The sequence below is a fragment of the Oncorhynchus tshawytscha genome, linkage group LG01 (genome assembly GCF_018296145.1).
Source record: "Oncorhynchus tshawytscha isolate Ot180627B linkage group LG01, Otsh_v2.0, whole genome shotgun sequence".
NCBI classification, from domain to species: Eukaryota; Metazoa; Chordata; class Actinopteri; order Salmoniformes; family Salmonidae; genus Oncorhynchus; species Oncorhynchus tshawytscha.
In genome coordinates, this window is record NC_056429.1 from 49851828 (window position 1) to 49870977 (window position 19150).

The 19150-nt window shown below is 41.0% G+C and overlaps 1 protein-coding gene across 2 annotated transcripts in view; it reads left to right on the top strand.

The window, feature by feature from the left end:
- The window catches only part of LOC112252485 (Kv channel-interacting protein 2), an 83335-nt gene that overhangs the window by 60662 nt on the left and 3523 nt on the right, over positions 1-19150 (top strand). For both annotated transcript variants that reach the window (XM_024423739.2, XM_042322503.1), the window contains exons 2-7: positions 9464-9588; positions 11444-11513; positions 11956-12026; positions 12453-12560; positions 14057-14161; positions 14281-14343. In XM_024423739.2, the coding sequence (XP_024279507.1) occupies positions 9464-9588; positions 11444-11513; positions 11956-12026; positions 12453-12560; positions 14057-14161; positions 14281-14343 (542 nt within the window). The remainder of the gene's footprint in view (positions 1-9463; positions 9589-11443; positions 11514-11955; positions 12027-12452; positions 12561-14056; positions 14162-14280; positions 14344-19150) is intronic.

Below are 19150 nucleotides of genomic sequence, written 5' to 3' on the forward strand. Positions count from 1 at the left end.
GGTAAATACAATTGATTGGACATGATTTGGAAAGGCACACACATGTATATATACTGTTAGAGCAGAGCAAAGACCCAGCCAGGATGTCAAAGGAATTGCCCGTAGAGCTCCGAGACAGGATTGTGTCAAAGCACAGAAGGACCCCAAGAAAACACTGGCCTCCATCATTCTTAAATGAAAGAAGTTTGGAACCACTAAGACTATTCCTAGAGATTCTCTGGTCTGATGAAACCAAGATTGAACTCTTTGGCCTGAATGTCAAGCACAAAGTCTCGAGGAAACCTGGTACCTTCCCTACGGTGATGCATGGTGGTGGCAGCGCTCAGGACCCCAGACTGGGACAAAGTGTTCACCCTCCAACAGGACAACGACACTAAGCACACAAGACAACGCAGGAGTGGCCTCGGACAAGGAGTGGCCTCGGACAAAGGGTGTGAATTCTTATGTAAATATGATATTTATGGGGGGTTTTATTTTATAATTTGCTAAATGTTCTAAAAACCTGTTTTTGCTTTATAATTATGGGTTATTGCGTGTAGATTGATGAGGGAAAAAACAATTTCATACATTTTAAATAAGGCGTAACAACATGTGGAAAAAGTCAAGGGGTGTGAAAACCTTCCGAATGCACTGTATATTAGGGGCATATGCAATGCAAAAGGTTAAAAGACAGATAAGCAACGTGTGTGTGTGTGTGTGTGTGTGTGTGTGTGTGTGTGTGTGTGTGTGTGTGTGTGTGTGTGTGTGTGTGTGTGTGTGTGTGTGTGTGTGTGTGTGTGTGTGTGTGTGTGTGTGTGTGTGTGTGTTGAGTGAGGTTATCTGACTTAGCAAGGACTTTTTTGCTCAGTGGTGTCTCTGAGTGTTCCGTGGTTCCCCAAGAGCTTTTGCCAAGGAGCTTAGTTCCAATAGTGCATGCGGAGCATTATTAATCACTGAGCAGACAGACCAGTCCTCCTCACTCTTCTCTCCCCTTTCTCACCCCTCTATTTCCCCCCTCACCCCCCTTTTGCTTTTTTGAGTGAAAATTCATTGAGAACACACACACACAGCCTTGATCCTCAACCCACTTTCCATCTCATTCCTTGTTCCTTTTTACTCTTCTTCCACAGTCCTTGAGAGTGGATATATTTCCACTTGTTGAAATGTTCCCCTTGATGTCCCACATCTTGTACCTAAAATGTTGTGACCCAATGTCGTTCTCTTTTTGCTATAAAGTGAGATCATTTCTTTTAGGCTTAAGCATAGTGTTGGTTTAGTGTTGGTTTGGTTTAGTGTGCATCACTTAGTTTCACTGGTTAGTTTAACTGTGGCTATAGTTTGTCAGTCTGCTTCGTTTGGCAAGGTAAGTTGAACTATGGTTGGTCTGTTAGTATAATTGGTTGGTTTACTGTTACTGTTTTTGGTATGTTGGCATGGTGTTGGTTTGGCTGTTGTGGCGTTATTATGACATTCAGTCTAAACATCCTGAGGTCTGGCATCTTACTGGCACAGAGACGTGATACACCCGGAGTCAGATTTCACCCAATTTTACACATTACAGCTCACTGGCACACACCTACCTCCATGTGGGTATGTTAGTGGATATGCAAGCCAAGGGAAGCAAGGGAAAGAGAATCACATCTGTGAGTCTGGCCACAGCTGCCAGCGACGCGTGAATTCTAGCTGCATGTCACTCCCTCACCTACCCCATTCCACCCCTTTCCTTCCCTCTTCTCTTCTCCCCCGACTCAACCATCCTGTCTCTTCTCTCCACCATCTCCTCCTCTCCTCCTTCTTCTCCCCTCTCTCCACCTTTCATCCCTCTCTCCTCACTCTTTCCTCCCTCTATCCAAACTCATGCTACTGACCCAACTACACACTAGGAGGGACTGAGCAGGAGGGGATGGAGAGATGGAAAAAGGGAGGGAAGAGAAACAAACAGAATAACAGAAAGAAAAGGGAGTAGGTAGATAGCACCTTCATTTCTAAGTGTATCTACAGTGCCTTGCGAAAGTATTCGGCCCCCTTGAACTTTGCGACCTTTTGCCACATTTCAGGCTTCAAACATAAAGATATAAAACTATTTTTTTGTGAAGAATCAACAACAAGTGGGACACAATCATGAAGTGGAACGACATTTATTGGATATTTAAAACTTTTTTAACAAATCAAAAACTGAAAAATTGGGCCAAAATTTTGCCCCTTTACTTTCCACAAATTTCAGGCTTCAAACATAAAAGATATACAAAAACACACAGGTGGACTTGATTACACACAGGTGGATTGTATTTATCATCAGGTACAAGGAGAAGACTGATCAGAGATGCAGCCATTTACAGCTGAGGTGGGAGACTCTGTCCATAGGACAACAATCAGTCGTATATTGCACAAATCTGGCCTTTATGGAAGAGTGGCAAGAAGAAAGCCATTTCTTAAAGATATCCATAAAAAGTGTTGTTTAAAGTTTGCCACAAGCCAGGTCAACATTAGATCACATTCTCAGAGATCCTCACTGAACTTCTGGAGAGGGTTTGCTGCACTGAAAGCTGTTTTAAAGGGGCTGATGTGCAAAAATAATTTTGCTGTAACGCCCAATTTTTCAGTTTTTGATTTGTTAAAAAAGTTTGAAATATCCAATAAATGTCGTTCCAATTGATGATTGTGTCCCACTTGTTGTTGATTCTTCACAAAAAAATACAGTTTTATATCTTTATGTTTGAAGCCTGAAATGTGGCAAAAGGTCGCAAAGTTCAAGGGGGCCGAATACTTTCGCAAGGCACTGTATCTGGAACTTTAAAGGGTTCTTTGGCCGTCACTATAGGAGAACCCTTTGAAGAACCCTTTTTGGTTGCAGGTAGAACCCATTTGGTTCCAGGTAGAACCCTTTTAAGTTCCATGTAGAACTCTTTCTACAGAGGGTTCAGCATGGAAACCAATAGGGTTCTACCTGGAACCAAAAAGGGTTATCATATGGAGACAGTCGAAGAACCCTTTTGGAACCCTTTATTCTAAGTGCGTAGGAGTGAGAGTAAAATCATTAACCTTTGATATAGCTTAGATCTACAGAGGACTATGATCACCTCTTTACTCTGGTTAACTACCTAATGATATTGGAGAGTTCTTCTTAGTTCAGATAACGATTGATGAGAGTTGACTAGGCTGGCTAACAGGTCAACCTGTAGGGCTGAGTTACAGAGGACCTTCTTTATACCTTTGACAGACAACCACCTGTGAGCTGTTCTTGACAGGTCTGTTACTCTGGACCGAGTCAACTCTGCAATGTCAATACTACCTACTACAGACAGATTAGGGGACAGAGAGAGTGAAACTCTACATCGTCATCACTTCTGACCTGAGTGGACGTACCATGGCTTTCTACTGGCAGATAGTGGGAGACTGAACAAGAGAGAGAGAGAGATCAAGGTGGACAGAGATATAAATGCGACTTTGAGGGACCGAAGGGGGTCTGAGCTAAGGTTGGCCCTCTTGGATTGACACGGATAGACCGAGGGAAGGAGAAAAAGAAAGAGGGAAGGGAGAGATCTCTCTCTCTCTCTCTGGGACAGTGTGTCAAGATGCAGTTGTTGTTTTTCCGTGAGGTGTGGGAGATGGAGGGATTGCAAACCGTGGGGATACTCCTGGTGGTCTGTAGCTCCCTCAAACTGATGCACTTCCTGGGGCTCATTGATTTCTCCTCAGAAGGTAAGATACAGGGGTCTGAGGGATGGTTATGAGACAGGGGATATGGGGAGGAGAATAGGCAAGGTTATGGGCTAAGGACAGAAGTAGGAGCTTCGGGTAAGGGAGAGGGTTATAGGGACATGGATTAGGTTTGGGGACAGGGGTAGGTTGCGATTAGGATGAGGATAAGCTCCAGGGACAGGGAAGGGTAGGATGTAGAGATAGGGGTAACTGTAGAGTTTCGGTAAAGGATAGCCAGGTTTGGGCAGTAGCATGTTCTGGGGCAGAAGTAGGTGTAGAAGGTGGTGATTCAGGCCAGGGTAGTGATAACAGTAGGGGAAGAAGAAGGGAAAGAGATAATAAAAAATATTAAGTGGGAATGTTTTTGGTTGTTATTCAAGGCAGGAACGTCTGTCTATGTGCGGCAAGAAGACTATATCCTTCAGCTGTCTGATAAATGGTGGACTCTATTGGCTATAATTCAGGTGTGTGTGTGTGTGTGTGTGTGTGTGTGTGTGTGTGTGTGTGTGTGTGTGTGTGTGTGTGTGTGTCCCAGTAATTAGTCTCCATAATACGGTACTCACATGAGCTGGCACTGTCACACTGGGCCATGCTAATGCGCCCTAACCCAAACATACGTAGTAAATGAGCATGACCTGATTTCTCCCTATCAGGTGTGTGTGTTGGTGGTTTGGGAGATGTGGGGCAGAAATAGCTCTGCATGTGTGTCTAGTCTCTCTGTCCTCTCGCACTCTTCTCTGTGCCTAATGAGCTGTGGACTGGGACAGTCTATAGTTTATATTAGTACTGGAAAGATTACATTTTTTGGATAGTGGGTCATGAATTGTGGCAGTTTGAGGTTAATAATAAACATGTTTTTCCTAAACGTGGTTTGTGTATGGGTACCCTCAAGGGAACACAAGGCAGAGTTAGCTGAAAAGACCCCAAAAAAATCCAGACATTCTTTGACTTGAGATGATAGGGTCCATTCCATCAACTGATTTTCCTCATTACGTAGGTAATAATGTCACCCTGTGTGTGTGTGTGCGTGTGTTTTGGCTAGAGACGGAGCAGTATGTGAGTGACTCAGCCCTGGTGGCCATATGGCTATGATTACCCTGCATGGGCCAGATCATAAACACACACACTTACATCCCATCTCCCCAGGCTAGTGTGTGTGTGTGTGTGTGTGTGTGTCAGTACCTCTAGCTCTAATATCTGACCTTGAGCTGCATATTTTGGCAGCACACCTGTAGGGGGTAGGACAAGGTAAACGGGTCAACAGCTTGTCGTTAAAACATAGTCGTTTTATGTCAACCTGTGTTTGTGTGTATGTTGGGTGGGCTGCCGTGGGGCATTCAGGTTACCAGATGACAGAGGGCAATAGAGAGCTATTGTGAGCAAAGTGAGACACCTGTAATCCCCCGCCCCCCCGGCCTTCCCACCTGGGTAAAGAGTTTCCCCCTGGGTAAAGAGTTTCCACCTGGGTAAAGAGTTTCCACCTGGTTAAAGAGTTTCCACCTGGTTAAAGAGTTTCCACCTGGTTAAAGAGTTTCCACCTGGTTAAAGAGTTTCCACCTGGGTAAAGAGTTTCCACCTGGGTAAAGAGTTTCCATCTCTTTAGCTAATTAAGACTGGAGTAAATAAAAAATGATGCTGAAAAAAGGAGAGCCCTACATTTCTCTGAGCTTTCCTTTGCTGTATTCCACTACTTTACTTGTGTAATTCAATCTCTGTAATGGCAAAACACTTTATTGACAAGCACAAATTATAAGGTACAGTACTTGCTGGCAGAATCCCATCCACACACACACACACACACACACACACTCTCTTTCTCTCTCTCTCTCGCTCTCTCAAGTGCACACACCCTGGGCCAGAGGGCTGACTGGAACTGTGCTACGTGGCCAGATGTATTATCTGAGGCCTAATGGGCTGCCTGGTCAGCCTTCAAATGACGCCAACAGACTCCCAACGACCAGCACAGACCAGGAGAGAGGAAGAGACAGGGAGCTAGAGAGAGGTAAAGAGTAAGATAGATAGAGTGTACTGATATACAATACAGAGTACAGAAGTGTATACATGTATTGGTATAGTTAGGGTTAAGGTTATACAGTACTGGTCTCTATCATGGCCTTCATCCCTCAGACTGCTGGAGTTCTACTAAAAGGTGTGAAGTTGCTGTTACCATGGAGACGCAAGAGTAAGTCCCTCTCTTCTTCACTTTGCCTTAACCTTTAGTACACAGAGGGATGCAGTATTGTTGTACTTGTACTGTTTGTGTGATAAGGTGGGGTGAGTAGTGAGTAACATGGGCTGATTTCTGGTGGATGAGTTCTGGAGATCTGATGGATGAGTTCTAGTGGATGAGTTATGCTCTGTGAGAATGTGAGGACTGGTGGGGTTTGAGTCGTTCGATTAAGGTCCCTGTGAATCTTGATCGAACAGATAGCTCAAGGTTGTTTCCAAGTAATAGGACCCATGAGCACCAACATGTGAAGTTCATAGGAGCATGTCAAATTGGGTGTCAAATGAAAGCTATTTTTGAGAAAAGAAGGCATATATACATTTTTAAACCATTTTGTGTCCTTAAAATTTTAAAAAGCCTTGAAATGTATTAGAAATATATCAAAACAAAATAATGTTGAAGTAAAGACCACTGCCAACTAAGAGCATGTCACACCCTGACCATAGAGAGCCATTGTTTCTCTATGGTGTAGTAGGTCAGGGAGTGACTAGGGGATGATCTAGTATATCTATGTCTATGTTGTGTTCTAGTGTCTTTTTCTGTTGGTGTTTTGGATGATTCCCAATTAGAGGCAGCTGGTAATCGTTGTCTCTAATTGGGGATCATATTTAAGTAGTTATTTTTCCCACCTGTGTTGGTGGGATCTTGTTTATGTGTAGTTGCCTGTGAGCACTCCATTGTCTTCACGTTTCATTCATTCTTTATTGTTTTTGTGCGTTTCAGTTTAATAAACATGTGGAAATCATATCACGCTGCACCTTGGTCCGATAATTCTTACGACGTATGTGACATAGCAACACATTTTAGTCTAGGATAATTTTTCTGCGTTCTGTAAGTTTAAGAAACATTGCCTTGTGCCTTGAAATTCCGTTAACAAAAACCCACATATCTTTAAGATATTTTCGAATAATGAAAGTTTACAGAAGTAACAAGTAAATGTAGAACTATCAATAAGGTAGTTTTTTTACTGATATCAATTTTGTTTATGAATTAAGTGATTCAATCTCAAAATTCCATTACCTAATTGGAAAGTCAATTTCTACAATTCAATTGGCTACAATGGCAAATCATAGTATTAAAAAAACACATTTGGGTTCACAGGTTTAGGTTCACAATATTGTACTGAACTCTACTGTACTGAACTATACTGTTCTGTGATCTACTGTGCTTTGCTTTGATGTCCAAACTTGTAAATCATAGATGTCTATGATTGGTTCAGATTTGGCCCGGACCAACCAAATATAGTCTTGTTTGGGGGCAAAGTTCATTGAAATAATATTCAGTGTGTAAAATAATACCCAAATATGCAAAGGAGGATATTGAATATTTATACCGTTCTGTACCTATCACCAAGAAGAGAATTACATTCATATCCATAATTATGCATTTCTTTGTAGTACAGATCAGGGACCCATGATAGAATTCTGTTACCGTGTGTAAATCTATTTCACTTAATGTAGTTCAATAACCAAAATAGTTTTTTCAAAGTCAATGTGTCACGTCATAGTCATAAACTGAGGGAGATTTTTCCTGAAAGTCTGGTACCAAACGTTGTATCTGTTCAGTGTAAAATTGTTCAAAGTAGTCCTTGAGTTGTATGGTTTGAAATCAATGTTTTTTGTGTGTCATACATTTTAACTGACAAATCCGTTATCGTGGAATTACCCTCAACTGGCTTATCGTATTATGGTAGCCTAGGAATTGTCTAGAAATTGTGCTGCATTAATTCCTTAATCTCTCTGAAAATATTACATAAATGTGATTCCTACCTCATAAGAACCTTTTATCTTGCTCTGTTTGCCATTGAGTTCCCTCAGTTCCCTATAGTCGGTTCAGACTAAAAATGGAATTATGGCTTCATACTGAGTATTCATTATTTGTTTGTGTTTGCCAATGACTCCCCCGTAGAGGTCTGTGTATGGTGGTGTAAGCTAATAGCTGAAATGGACGCCCGTCCTAGAAAAGCCAGGTCAGCGAACCAAACCGCAAACCGCTGCCCTTACTATGGGAGACTGCCACGCATGCCTCAATGCTTGTTGCTTATGCTGTGCGTGCGTGCATGCATGCATGGCTGTGGGTTTGCATGTCATTTTATGTGCATGTGCAGGTCTACGTCTGTGAGATTGTGTTTCTGTGTGTGCTCTGTCTAACCTCTGCTATGGTTGGTGATTACAGGTAACACTCCCACCATCAAAAGTAAAAAGACTATAAAGCAGAGATTCCTCAAGCTGCTCCCCTGCTGCACACCCTCCGTTGCCGCCTCAGTCAGTCAATGCAAGTGACTCTTCACTCTCTACAAACACACGGGAGCGCAAATGCGCACACACACACACACGCAAACACACACACACACAATATATATCTGGATATACTGTATCTCAGTATCATTGGACTGTGTGTTTTGGTCTCCTGGGGAAATGATGATATTTTTGTCTGATATGGTGTGTGATAGAGTCTGATGTGCAGAGGTGAGATGGGGACAGACAGTCACCCATGCTATACCTGCTGGGATAGGAGGAGAGAAGGAGTGGGGGATGGATGTCTTCAGCTGACCGTGTGTGTAAGGAGGTTTGGATAGAGGGAGGAGTGGAGAGAGAAATGGATGACGAGGGAGAGATGTAATGTGAGGATCATATCATTTTGGTTGACGATCTGATGGCTTTTGTCGTTAAACTGTTGTTTCGATAGGTTACCAATACTTACCACTACTTTCACTGAATGTTATCGTCAATGAGTACATCAGTTTACTATTTAACCTCTGCATAGATATTCAGGAAACTGACAGTGTGATGTTGATATTTTCTATTGATGACTTGATGACTACGTGTCTTCCTTTGTTCTCTTCAGTTTAAGAGAATTGTAATATAATGTAGATTACGATTACTGTATGTAACGATTACTTATCTAGCTGTATGTTCAGGTAATGCTACAATAGTGTAATGATATATCAAAAGTTGATCATTAACAACACTGAGTGTACAAAACATTAAGGACACCTTCTTAATATCGAGTTGCACATTGATGCTGGCCCATGTCGACTCCATTGCTTCCCACACTTGTGTCAAGTTGGCTGGATGTCCTATGGGTGGTGGACCATTTTTGATACACCCAGGAAACTGTTGAGCTTGAAAAACCCAGCAGAGTTGCAGTTCTTGGCACAAACCAGAGTACCTGGCACCTACAACCATACCCCGTTTAAAGGCACTTCAATAGTTTGTCTTGCTTTTCACCATCTGAATGGAACACATACACAATCCATGTCTCAATTATCTCAAGGATAACAAATAATTATTTAACCTGTCACTTCCCTTCATTCACACTGATTTGAAGTGGATTTCACAAGTGACATCAATAAGGCATCATAGCTTTCCCCTGGATTCACCTGGCCAGTCTATGTCATGGAAAGAGCAGGTGTTCCTAATGTTTTGTGCACTCAGTGTACTTGGTTATGTTTTTAATTACTAGTACCAGTTATAAGGTGTGCCAGGCAGGCACCTGTAGGAGTAGCCTATAGGTACGTATATATAATATACAGTACCTCTCTCTGTCCCACAGACAGCGTAGAAGACGACTTTGAGTTGTCCACTGTGTGCCATCGACCAGAGGGTCTGGACAAACTACAGGAGCAGACCAAGTTCACCAAGAAGGAACTACAAGTTCTCTACAGGGGCTTCAAGAATGTGAGTCTAGGGATGCGGGAGAGGGTATGGGGATGGAGTTATGGGATGTTAGAAGCCTGCGGCTGAGGATGGGGGGTTGGGAAAGAGGAGGAAACTACAAGTTCTCTACAGGGGTTTCACAAGCTTTTCTCTAAGCAAAGCTGTTTTGATATATACAGTTGAAGTCAGAAGTTTACATACACCTTAGCCAAATACATTTAAACTCAGTTTTTCACAATTCCTGACATTTAATCCGAGTAAATATTCCCTATTTTAGGTTAGTTAGGATCATCACTTTATTTTAAGAAAGTGAAATGTCAGAATAATAGTAGAGAGAATGATTTATTTCAGCTTTAATTTCTTTCATCACATTCCCAGTGGGTCAGAAGATTACAAACACTCAATTAGTATTTGGTTCAGTGCCTTTAAATTGTTTAACTTGGGTCAAATGTTTCGGGTAGCCTTCCACAAGCTTCCCACAACAATTTGGGTGAATTTGGGCCCATTCCTCTTGACAGAGCTGGTGTAACTGAGTCAGGTTTGTAGACCTCCTTGCTCGCACACACTTTTTCAGTTCTGCCCACAAATGTTCTACAGGATTGAGTTCAGGGCTTTGTGATGGCCACTCCAATACCTTGACTTTGTTGTCCTTAAGCCATTCTGCCACAACTTTGGAAGTATACTTGGTGTCATTGTTAATTTGGAAGACCCATTTGCGACTAAGCTTTAACTTCCTGACTGATGTCTTGAGATGTTGCTTCAATATATCCACATACTTTTCCTGCCTCATGATGCCATCTATTTCGTGAAGTGCCCCAGTCCCTCCTGCAGCAAAGCACCGCCACAGCCGTGCTTCCCGGTTGGGATGTTTTTCTTCGGCTTGCAAGCCCCCCCCCCCTTTTCCTCCAAACATAACAATGGTCATTATGGCCAAACAGTTCTGTTTTTGTTTCATCAGACCAGAGGACATTTCTCCAAAAAAGTACAACCTTTGTCCCCATGTGCAGTTGCAAATTGTAGTTGGGCTTTTTTATGGCGGTTTTGGGACAGTGGGTTCTTCCTTGCTGAGCGGCCTTTCAGGGTATGTCGATTTTGGACGCGTTTTACTTTGGATATAAATACTTTTGTACCGGTTTCCTCCAGCATCTTCACAAGGTCCTTTGCTGTTGATCTGGGATTGATTTGCACTTATCGCACCAAAGTATGTTAATCTCTAGGAGACAGAACGTGTCTACTTCCTGAGCAGTATGACAGCTGCGTGGTCCCATGGTGTTTATACTTGCATACTATTGTTTGTACAGATTAAAGTGGTACCTTCAGGTGTTTGGAAATTGCTCCAAAAGATGAACCAGACTTGTAGAGGTCTGCAATGTTTTTTCTGAGGTCTTGGATGATTTCTTTAGATTTTCCCATGATGTCAAGCAAAGAGACACTGAGTTTGAAGGTAGGCCTTGAAATACATCCACAGGTACAACTCCAATTGACTCAAATTATGTCAATTAGCCTATCAGAAGCTTCTAAAGGCATGACATGGTTTTCTGGAATTTTCCAAGCTGTTTAATAGCACAGTCAACTTAGTGTATGTAAACTTCTGACTCACTGGAATTGTGATACAATTTTAAGTGAAATAATCTGTCTGTAAACAATTTTGGGAAAAATCACTTGTATCTTGCGCAAAGTAGATGTCCTAACCGACATGCCAAAACTATAGTTTGTTAACAAGAAATTTGTGGAGTGGTTGAAAAATTAGTTTTAATGACTCCAACCTAAGTGTATGTAAACATCCTACTTCAACTGTAATAGTAGAAGTATATAGATGTTAGCAGACTTGCAAATTGACTCTGATCCTGTTCTTTTCTGCGTTGTTGTTTTGTAGGAGTGTCCAAGTGGAGTGGTGAATGAGGAAACCTTTAAAACCATCTACTCTAAATTCTTCCCCCAGGGTGGTGAGTTAATGACCTTTAAACCTTTGACCACTGATTTTTAACATAGTATTTCCAGGGTCTGATACTCCCCAAAGTAACTGACAAATTGAACAAGGATAGCAACATTTAACACCAATGACATGTGTATTTATGTGATGTCTCATAGAATATATATATTTTTTTAACATTATGTCAGTGCTACTTACAGTAGGACACTTACACAGCTGTGTTTGAAATTATATTTAGGTTTAATTTTTTTTCAACTGCTTGTTACAGGTGGATAGCGCCTTCTTTGAAATTACATTTATATGTACTCACAACTTGTTTGATCAAGTTACAGTAGGAAAGGGTCTTTGGGTCTTGTTCTCAATATATTCATCCACTTGTTTGAGGATTTTTTTTGTATGAAGTATTCCCAGATATATTTTCTTACGATACATTTTGTACATCTCTGTACTTTCAGATTCGGGTGCGTATGCACATTTCTTGTTTGAGGCCTTTGACACAAACAAGAATGGATCAGTTAGTTTCGAGGTAAGACTATTTTTACTATTGTCTACTTCCTAAGGGAGTGAGGAAAAACTCTCAGTCTGTAAATATGCAGTTGTAACAGAATACATGCCTTTCCTCTCCTTTTTAACACACACACACACACACACACACACACACACACACACACACACACACAACCTGAGGGTCGCAACATTGTTGATGAACACACTGGTGAGCATATAATGTATTGCAGTGAGCCACGTAATCTTCTTTGCTGATGCTATAGCCCCAGATAACTCGTATTGTGATATCACAACACAATATATGACCTTCCTCTCACTCAATGTCAATACATAGCTTTAAATAGCTTGTATGGATGGTTATTAACTTGTAGTGGTGGAAAAATGGTACTTGTTGAACGCTGGTGGGTATGACAGGTGGCGAGGAATTTTTTCTGTCTTTTCACAGGACTTTGTGATTGGTCTGTCTATCATTCTGAGAGGAACGATAAATGACCGGCTGAACTGGGCCTTCAACCTGTACGACCTGAACAAAGATGGCTGCATCACCAAAGAGGTAACACACACAGATGCACACATACACAGACACGCACACAATATATCTATCATTCTGAGTCTCCTTAGAAGTTCTGAGCTTTCTGTGTTCTAAATGTGACCGGTTACAGGAGGTGTTTGACACTAGGTCCTAGTTCACAGGCCATTAAAAATCATTATTTTTGTTATTTTTTTAAAACCTTCTTGAACATTTGAACTTTCATATGCCTTAATTACAAATGTGTATGAGATCTGTAAATATCAAGAAAATAGCCTAGTTTTACCCAAGGAGAAAGCACTGAGCTATTCAGGGAGAAAGACAGGATACTTCCTGGCTAGTTATGATTGGCTGACATAATTGTGTCGTTGGAAATGCAGAGAGATGAGTCCTGATTGGTCTGTCATGTTACAGGCTTCTGTCTATAGCAGAATGGGGGCTTCCCTGAGGGGTATCCTATGAAGCAGTTTTGAGGAGTTAGCGAGGTAACTTTGGTCAACTCTGAGTTCAACTCGAGATAACCGGTCATACGAAAGTTGTTCACCTTTTAGCTAGGTAAATATCTATGTCAACGAATCCTTCACAACTAACCTGGCTAACAGGCTAACTCACGGCTAACTTCTCTTACCCTAATCAAATGACTGAGCCACGAGTTGAGGACCAATAAATTCAGATTCCCTCCCTCTTGCAAAGATTGCATCATCCCCTTCATTTAAGGGAGACAACTGATTTAATATTTTATTTATCAAATGTTTTAGTTTTTTTCTGTAAAATGTTAAAATATATCACATTACACATTTAGTAATGACAGAATGCATTTTAAACTTCACGCAATGGACACTTTTGTTTGACTTGATAATTTTTTTTTTTTTATCATAGATATGCACACCAAAAACGGCATTAACGATAATTTAGCTGGGTTTAAGTAAAGAGACTACTTTCTGGAGGACAATACCATGCTGACTCACAAAAATGTGATTTTCCTGTGTTTTAAATATATTTCCACACTATGAGGTTGGAATAATACTTTGAAATTGTGAAAATGAAGATAATGCCCATTTAGTGTCAAAGCTGTTTGAAAAGACACCCGGCAAATTCAGCCTGTTTTTGCCTTCCATGATGAAATCAACATGCGGTTAATAAATGTTCAGTGTTGCCCTCCCCATTAAAACAACTCCTAGAGTCCTAGCAAAATTATTGCAATGGGAATTTTCTCCAAGTTGTCTCCTAAATGGGATAACAAGTTTATCAAATTTTAAAGCAGCATAATGTTCCCAGGTTTACTCAACTACACTGTATGATATCTATACTTTTAAAAATGTTTAAAAAAATAAGCAAATCACTTACATTTGACATAAGCCTCAATAGAGAAATCAGACACAAATCTAAAGTCTATTCTAAAATGGACAGTTCTTAAATTGACCATCAATCTCAGATTGGAGACTGATTGACAGATCTTGTACTGTGGAAGTATACCCTGTGTCATCTCTCTCTCTCGCTTTCTCTCTCCCTCTCTGTAGGAGATGATGGATATAATGAAGTCTATCTATGATATGATGGGGAAGTACACATATCCCTGTATGCAGGACGAGGCGCCCAGAGAACATGTGGAGAGCTTCTTCCAGGTCAACAGACACTTTCTGTTTATCAAAGCCCTTGAGCAAGGCACTTAGCCCTCAAACTGCCCCACAGGCAGGCACTGATTGACATTTGACCTATTTTACCTCCCCTTTCTCCCTTCTAGAAAATGGATCGTAATAATGATGGGGTGGTCACTATTGATGAGTTCATCGAGTCATGCCAAAAGGTAGGTTGTGTGTTTTTATTTAAAGTTATTTAAGGAGGAAGGGAGACTGTATTTTATACCCAAGTATTAACACAAATATTGGCACACTGCCTTTTCAGAAATTACACAACAATGTGTCATCTTAATTAAACATATAAAAAACAAATAAATAAAATTAAAAAATGTAAATATTTTACATTCAACTTATTTCATCAACAAAAAAATGTTTTCCCCTCCTCCACAAAACATACTGCTTCTTCATAAGTCCACTTCGCCTCAAACAATCGGAGATCTTTTACAGCCGAGAATAAAATCCACTTTTATTCTCGCTTTTATTAATCCTTTAAAAACACATTTTACATCCTTACCATATCCCTTGTCTATTTTATATTTCCTACTTTTCCTAACAGTTGACATTTTCTTTTCTGTTGCTTACTGTATCGAAACCGCAAAATAAAAAGTGTTGTTGAAAATCTCTGCTATAGCTGTGAACAAAGGCTCTAGTATTTCAAAATAGGTTTTAACCTCTCCATAAAACAGTGAAAAGTGTTTATCTTATATTACAAAAAGGACATCCATCTCCATCATCTGAATTAATGAGAGATACAAAAGCATCAACTGCAATGATGCCATGCAAAACCTCTATTGCATATCACCAGTACCCTTTTGTACCGGTGGCTCTCCATGCTGGCTTTACCTTGTCATCAAGGCCCAGTTTTAGCCTCCAAGGAGTGTCTTTTCTATTTTCCAATGTATCTTTATTTTATACCTTGACACACCCCCTATATAACTCCTTCCCATTCACCTCATCCAAACCCACCTCTTCCAATCCTCTCAAATCCAGTAATTAAACCTTTGTGTCTGACTCTGGGATATTAGGTGTAACTTGGAAAATGGGCGTCTTCATCTTGTGCCTGTTTCTTGTGACTCTTGCGCATAATCCACTCTTCTGCTGACAGAGCCTTCCTGCAGCATCCAGCAGTTGTCCGACAATCCTATCCGACCTCACCCCCAAATATTCAGCCACCCATCCTCCATCCATTAAGGTGGGCCCAGCAATGTCCATTAACTGCTTTAGGGTGATGATTTTGCCCTTCACCAGAATCTTGGAGAAATGTGGAACAGCTTCAGTTGTACAATACAATCTTGCCCCATAATACACCAGAGGTTCCTCCAGCATTCAATGCACTGACTCCACTGGAGTGCGTCTGGACACCTTCATTATGCTCCAAACCCTAAGAAGGCCTCTGTTAAACGGAGTGAGTCTCTCCCTAGAAATCTGACTACTATCAACCAAATATAAATCCTTCTTTAAATCTAATCCCCCTACCTTCTGTAATACCAGGCCTACCACCCCTCTCCAAACCACATTTTTCGGTCCATAAAGCAATCTTTGAATAAACTGAAACCGGAAAGCAGCAGCCTTTACTAGCAAGATGTACAAGACCTTGTCCCCCCTCCTCTTTTGACAAATACAAAACACTTTGTGGAACCCAATGATATTTATCTCTACAATAATTGCCTGTATCTTGGCCAGAAGGCCAGACCATGGCTCTAATCATGACAACCGATGCCACAGTGCACCCCTGTGCACCCCTTCCAATTTTTTTCCATTGTCCCCTCATCCCCTAAGATACTTAAAACCTCCCCTACACCATTCCAACCCCCCTGGCAAAGCCATGATCCCTCCAAACCATTTCCCGATCTGTAATTATTATTATTTTTATTTAACCTTTTTTTTTTTTTAAACTAGGCAAGTCCGTTAAGAACAAATTGTTATTTACAATGACAGCCTAGGAATAGTGGGTTAACTGCCTTGTTCAATGGGCAGAACAACAGAATTTTACCTTGTCAGCTCAGGGATTCAATCCACCAACATTTCGGTTACTGGCCCAACGCTCTAACCACTAGGCTACCTGCCATCCCAGGTAAAGCACAACTTTTGTAAAGCACAACTTTTTCCCCAATTTACCTTTGCCAAGGATATTCCCTTAAACCGATCAACCATGAGACTCAAACTATCCACCTCTGCTTGACCTTTCACCTAAATAAATACATCATCAGCATAGGCTGAGAGACGAATAGGAGGAATATCCTCTGAAAGGTGCCCCCCTTCAATGCGACTTCTAATGCTATTTAGTAGTGGCTCTATAGCGATGGCATTCAACATTCCGGACAACAAACACCCCTGCCTCATTCCTCTACACACTTTAAAAGGGGCATTCAAACCAATACACTTTCAATGTCACCATATATCACCCTGATAATGGCAATAAAATCAGAGCCTAAACCAAAAGCCACAAAATGTATTTTCCTGATCAATTGAAATTAGACCAGTATCTAATCCAATAGCCCTAGAGATGTCCAAAAAAATCCTGAATCAGGGATATGTTATCCCCTATCTGCCTGCCGGGAACACAGTAGGACTGGTCCGTATGTATGATTTGCCCCATCACCTCCCTCAGCCTGTTGGACAAAGCCTTGGACAGGATCTTATAATCAGTGCACAATAAAGCCACCGGCCTCCAGTTCTTCACTTCCCTAGGGTCACCCTTTTATGGCAGTAGGGTGAGGACAGCCCTTCTGCATCTTATCGGTAGTAACCCTCTGGTCAAACTATCGTTACTGCTAGCCAATCCTCTCCCAACACAGCCCAAAAGACTTAAAAAAGTCAACGGGAAGCCCATCAATACCCTTTCATATTCCATGCCTTTTAATGCAGTGTATTGCTTCTGCAAAGACAATGGTTGCTCTAGTTCGACCTGAGCTTCTGCAGCCACATGTTTTATCCTCTTTGTACTCACACTTGTAGAGCTCAGCATTAGAACTCTTACTGCTCTCTTTTATAATTTCACTAGTGCTAGTGAGCTCCTGTCCAACAGCTGATTTGAGGCAATGAATAATTCTTCTTTGTCCATTCTTCGTCAATCTCTAAACCAAAGAAAAATTTGGATGAGGCATCCATTTCAGAGATTCCCTGAACATGTATTCTCACCAATTCTCACATGTATTCTCACCTGTGCTCTGATACCCAGCAGGTCTGCCAATGCGGCTTTTTCCCTCTTGAGTGCCTTGAGTATGGCCTCGATCTCCCGTGGTCTCAACTAACGTTGGGCGTTTATTGATCTGGTGATATTTCTGGTGACATTCATTGTGTACTGATTACATAATTGTTGAATCTGGATTTTTCCCTGTATCCCACCACTGTTGAAGGGATACAAAACTGTCATTTTGAGACCTCCACCTCCACCTCTCCCAGAAAAAACTACAACATTTCCTGTAGTGAGCATCACTCAATAAAGTTATATTAAAATGCCAGTATGTGCTTTTGGGTTTTACAGCGTTAATATACACCACCTTAGTTATTAAACAATGATCAGAAAATCGCACTGGGGTTATAACACTTGATTTACAGACCTGAGATTGATGCTCAAAACAATAAAACCTATCTAACCTGGCCAGAGAGATGGTGTTCTCTCTCACATTGGTCCATGTGTACTGTCTCGTGCCTCCATTTTGACTCCGCCAAATATCACATAGTTAATGTGTTACAAAAAGGCCTTTTAAAAAAGTCCTTGAGGCTATGAGGTTCTTTGTGATTTATATCTAAATCACTGACTGTGCAGTTAAAATCCCCAGCAAGAAATAAATAATCCTCTGTACTACATTTCTCAATGGTATTTGATAATGTCTCTAAAAAACATACCCTCTCAACTGCCACTATGGGGCATGTACATCAGACACATAGTGATGTTTTCATTTTCATGATGTTTTCATTAAATTTCATTGTAGAAAACTTCCCTTTCACTTTATTAAATCATACACTACGGATCTTTTTTACGTCTCTTGCCCCATTTACGTTTAAAGAATGAATCTTAACTGCTCATGGCTGGAAAAAAATACAACGTTAAGGCTGCAACTGAACTATTTAATTTCCTTTAGAATTTACCTAACTTGTCACTCTCGTGACCACTTTCTTTAGTCTAGCAATTTCTGGGCTTGACAAACCCCCTCCTTTATTTTTTATATCAGAAACTTTGCTGATTCAATAAACAATTCACTTTCAGGAAAAACAAATCTGTTACATTATAACGTTAATCCTGCATATATTTATTCCCTTTTGCCAAATTCAGAAATTGACATACTTTTTCAATCCAATACCTCCCTTCCACTCCCTTTCTCTCGCTATTTTGTTGTGATGCATCAGATGCCTCACTAGATTTATCAATCTCTACCTTCCTCTTAGAATTAGAACCTTCATCACCCCTTAAAGTCTTCCTCTTATTCCTTGGTACTTTGAAAGCTGCTTCATTTTCCATTGTTTCACTCTCCTCTTGAACTCCCATTTAATTCTCCAGCACCCCCTAAGCGACCTCAATCGCAGTCTCACCTACTGCGCCCCCCCCTTTTCCCTGCTCTACCTCAACTGCCCACCTTCTCCCTTCTCCTGAACCCTTAGCCTGTTCATCCCTTCTCAGTGGTGCTTCAGCAGCACCAGCGCTAGAGCTACTACCAGGCTCTGCACGCTAGTTCTCTTGACAATTACCCACCAGATGTCTCTTCCACAACCAAAGCATTTCATTGATTCAGTAGAAGCGTAGAACACATAATCAAACCCATCAATCTTGAAACTAAAACGGTCAATTCAGTTCGTCGGTATCCTTCTTTACAATCATGTGTACTTGTTTCCTATGAGATATATGTTTCAGCAAAGGAGATTTGCATACAAAAATAAGATTCTTTATTATAGATACAAGTTGTCCATGATGAGAACTCTCGCTCCAACACTTAATCTCTAACAAATGGGGGCACGTTAGAAAGTATATGT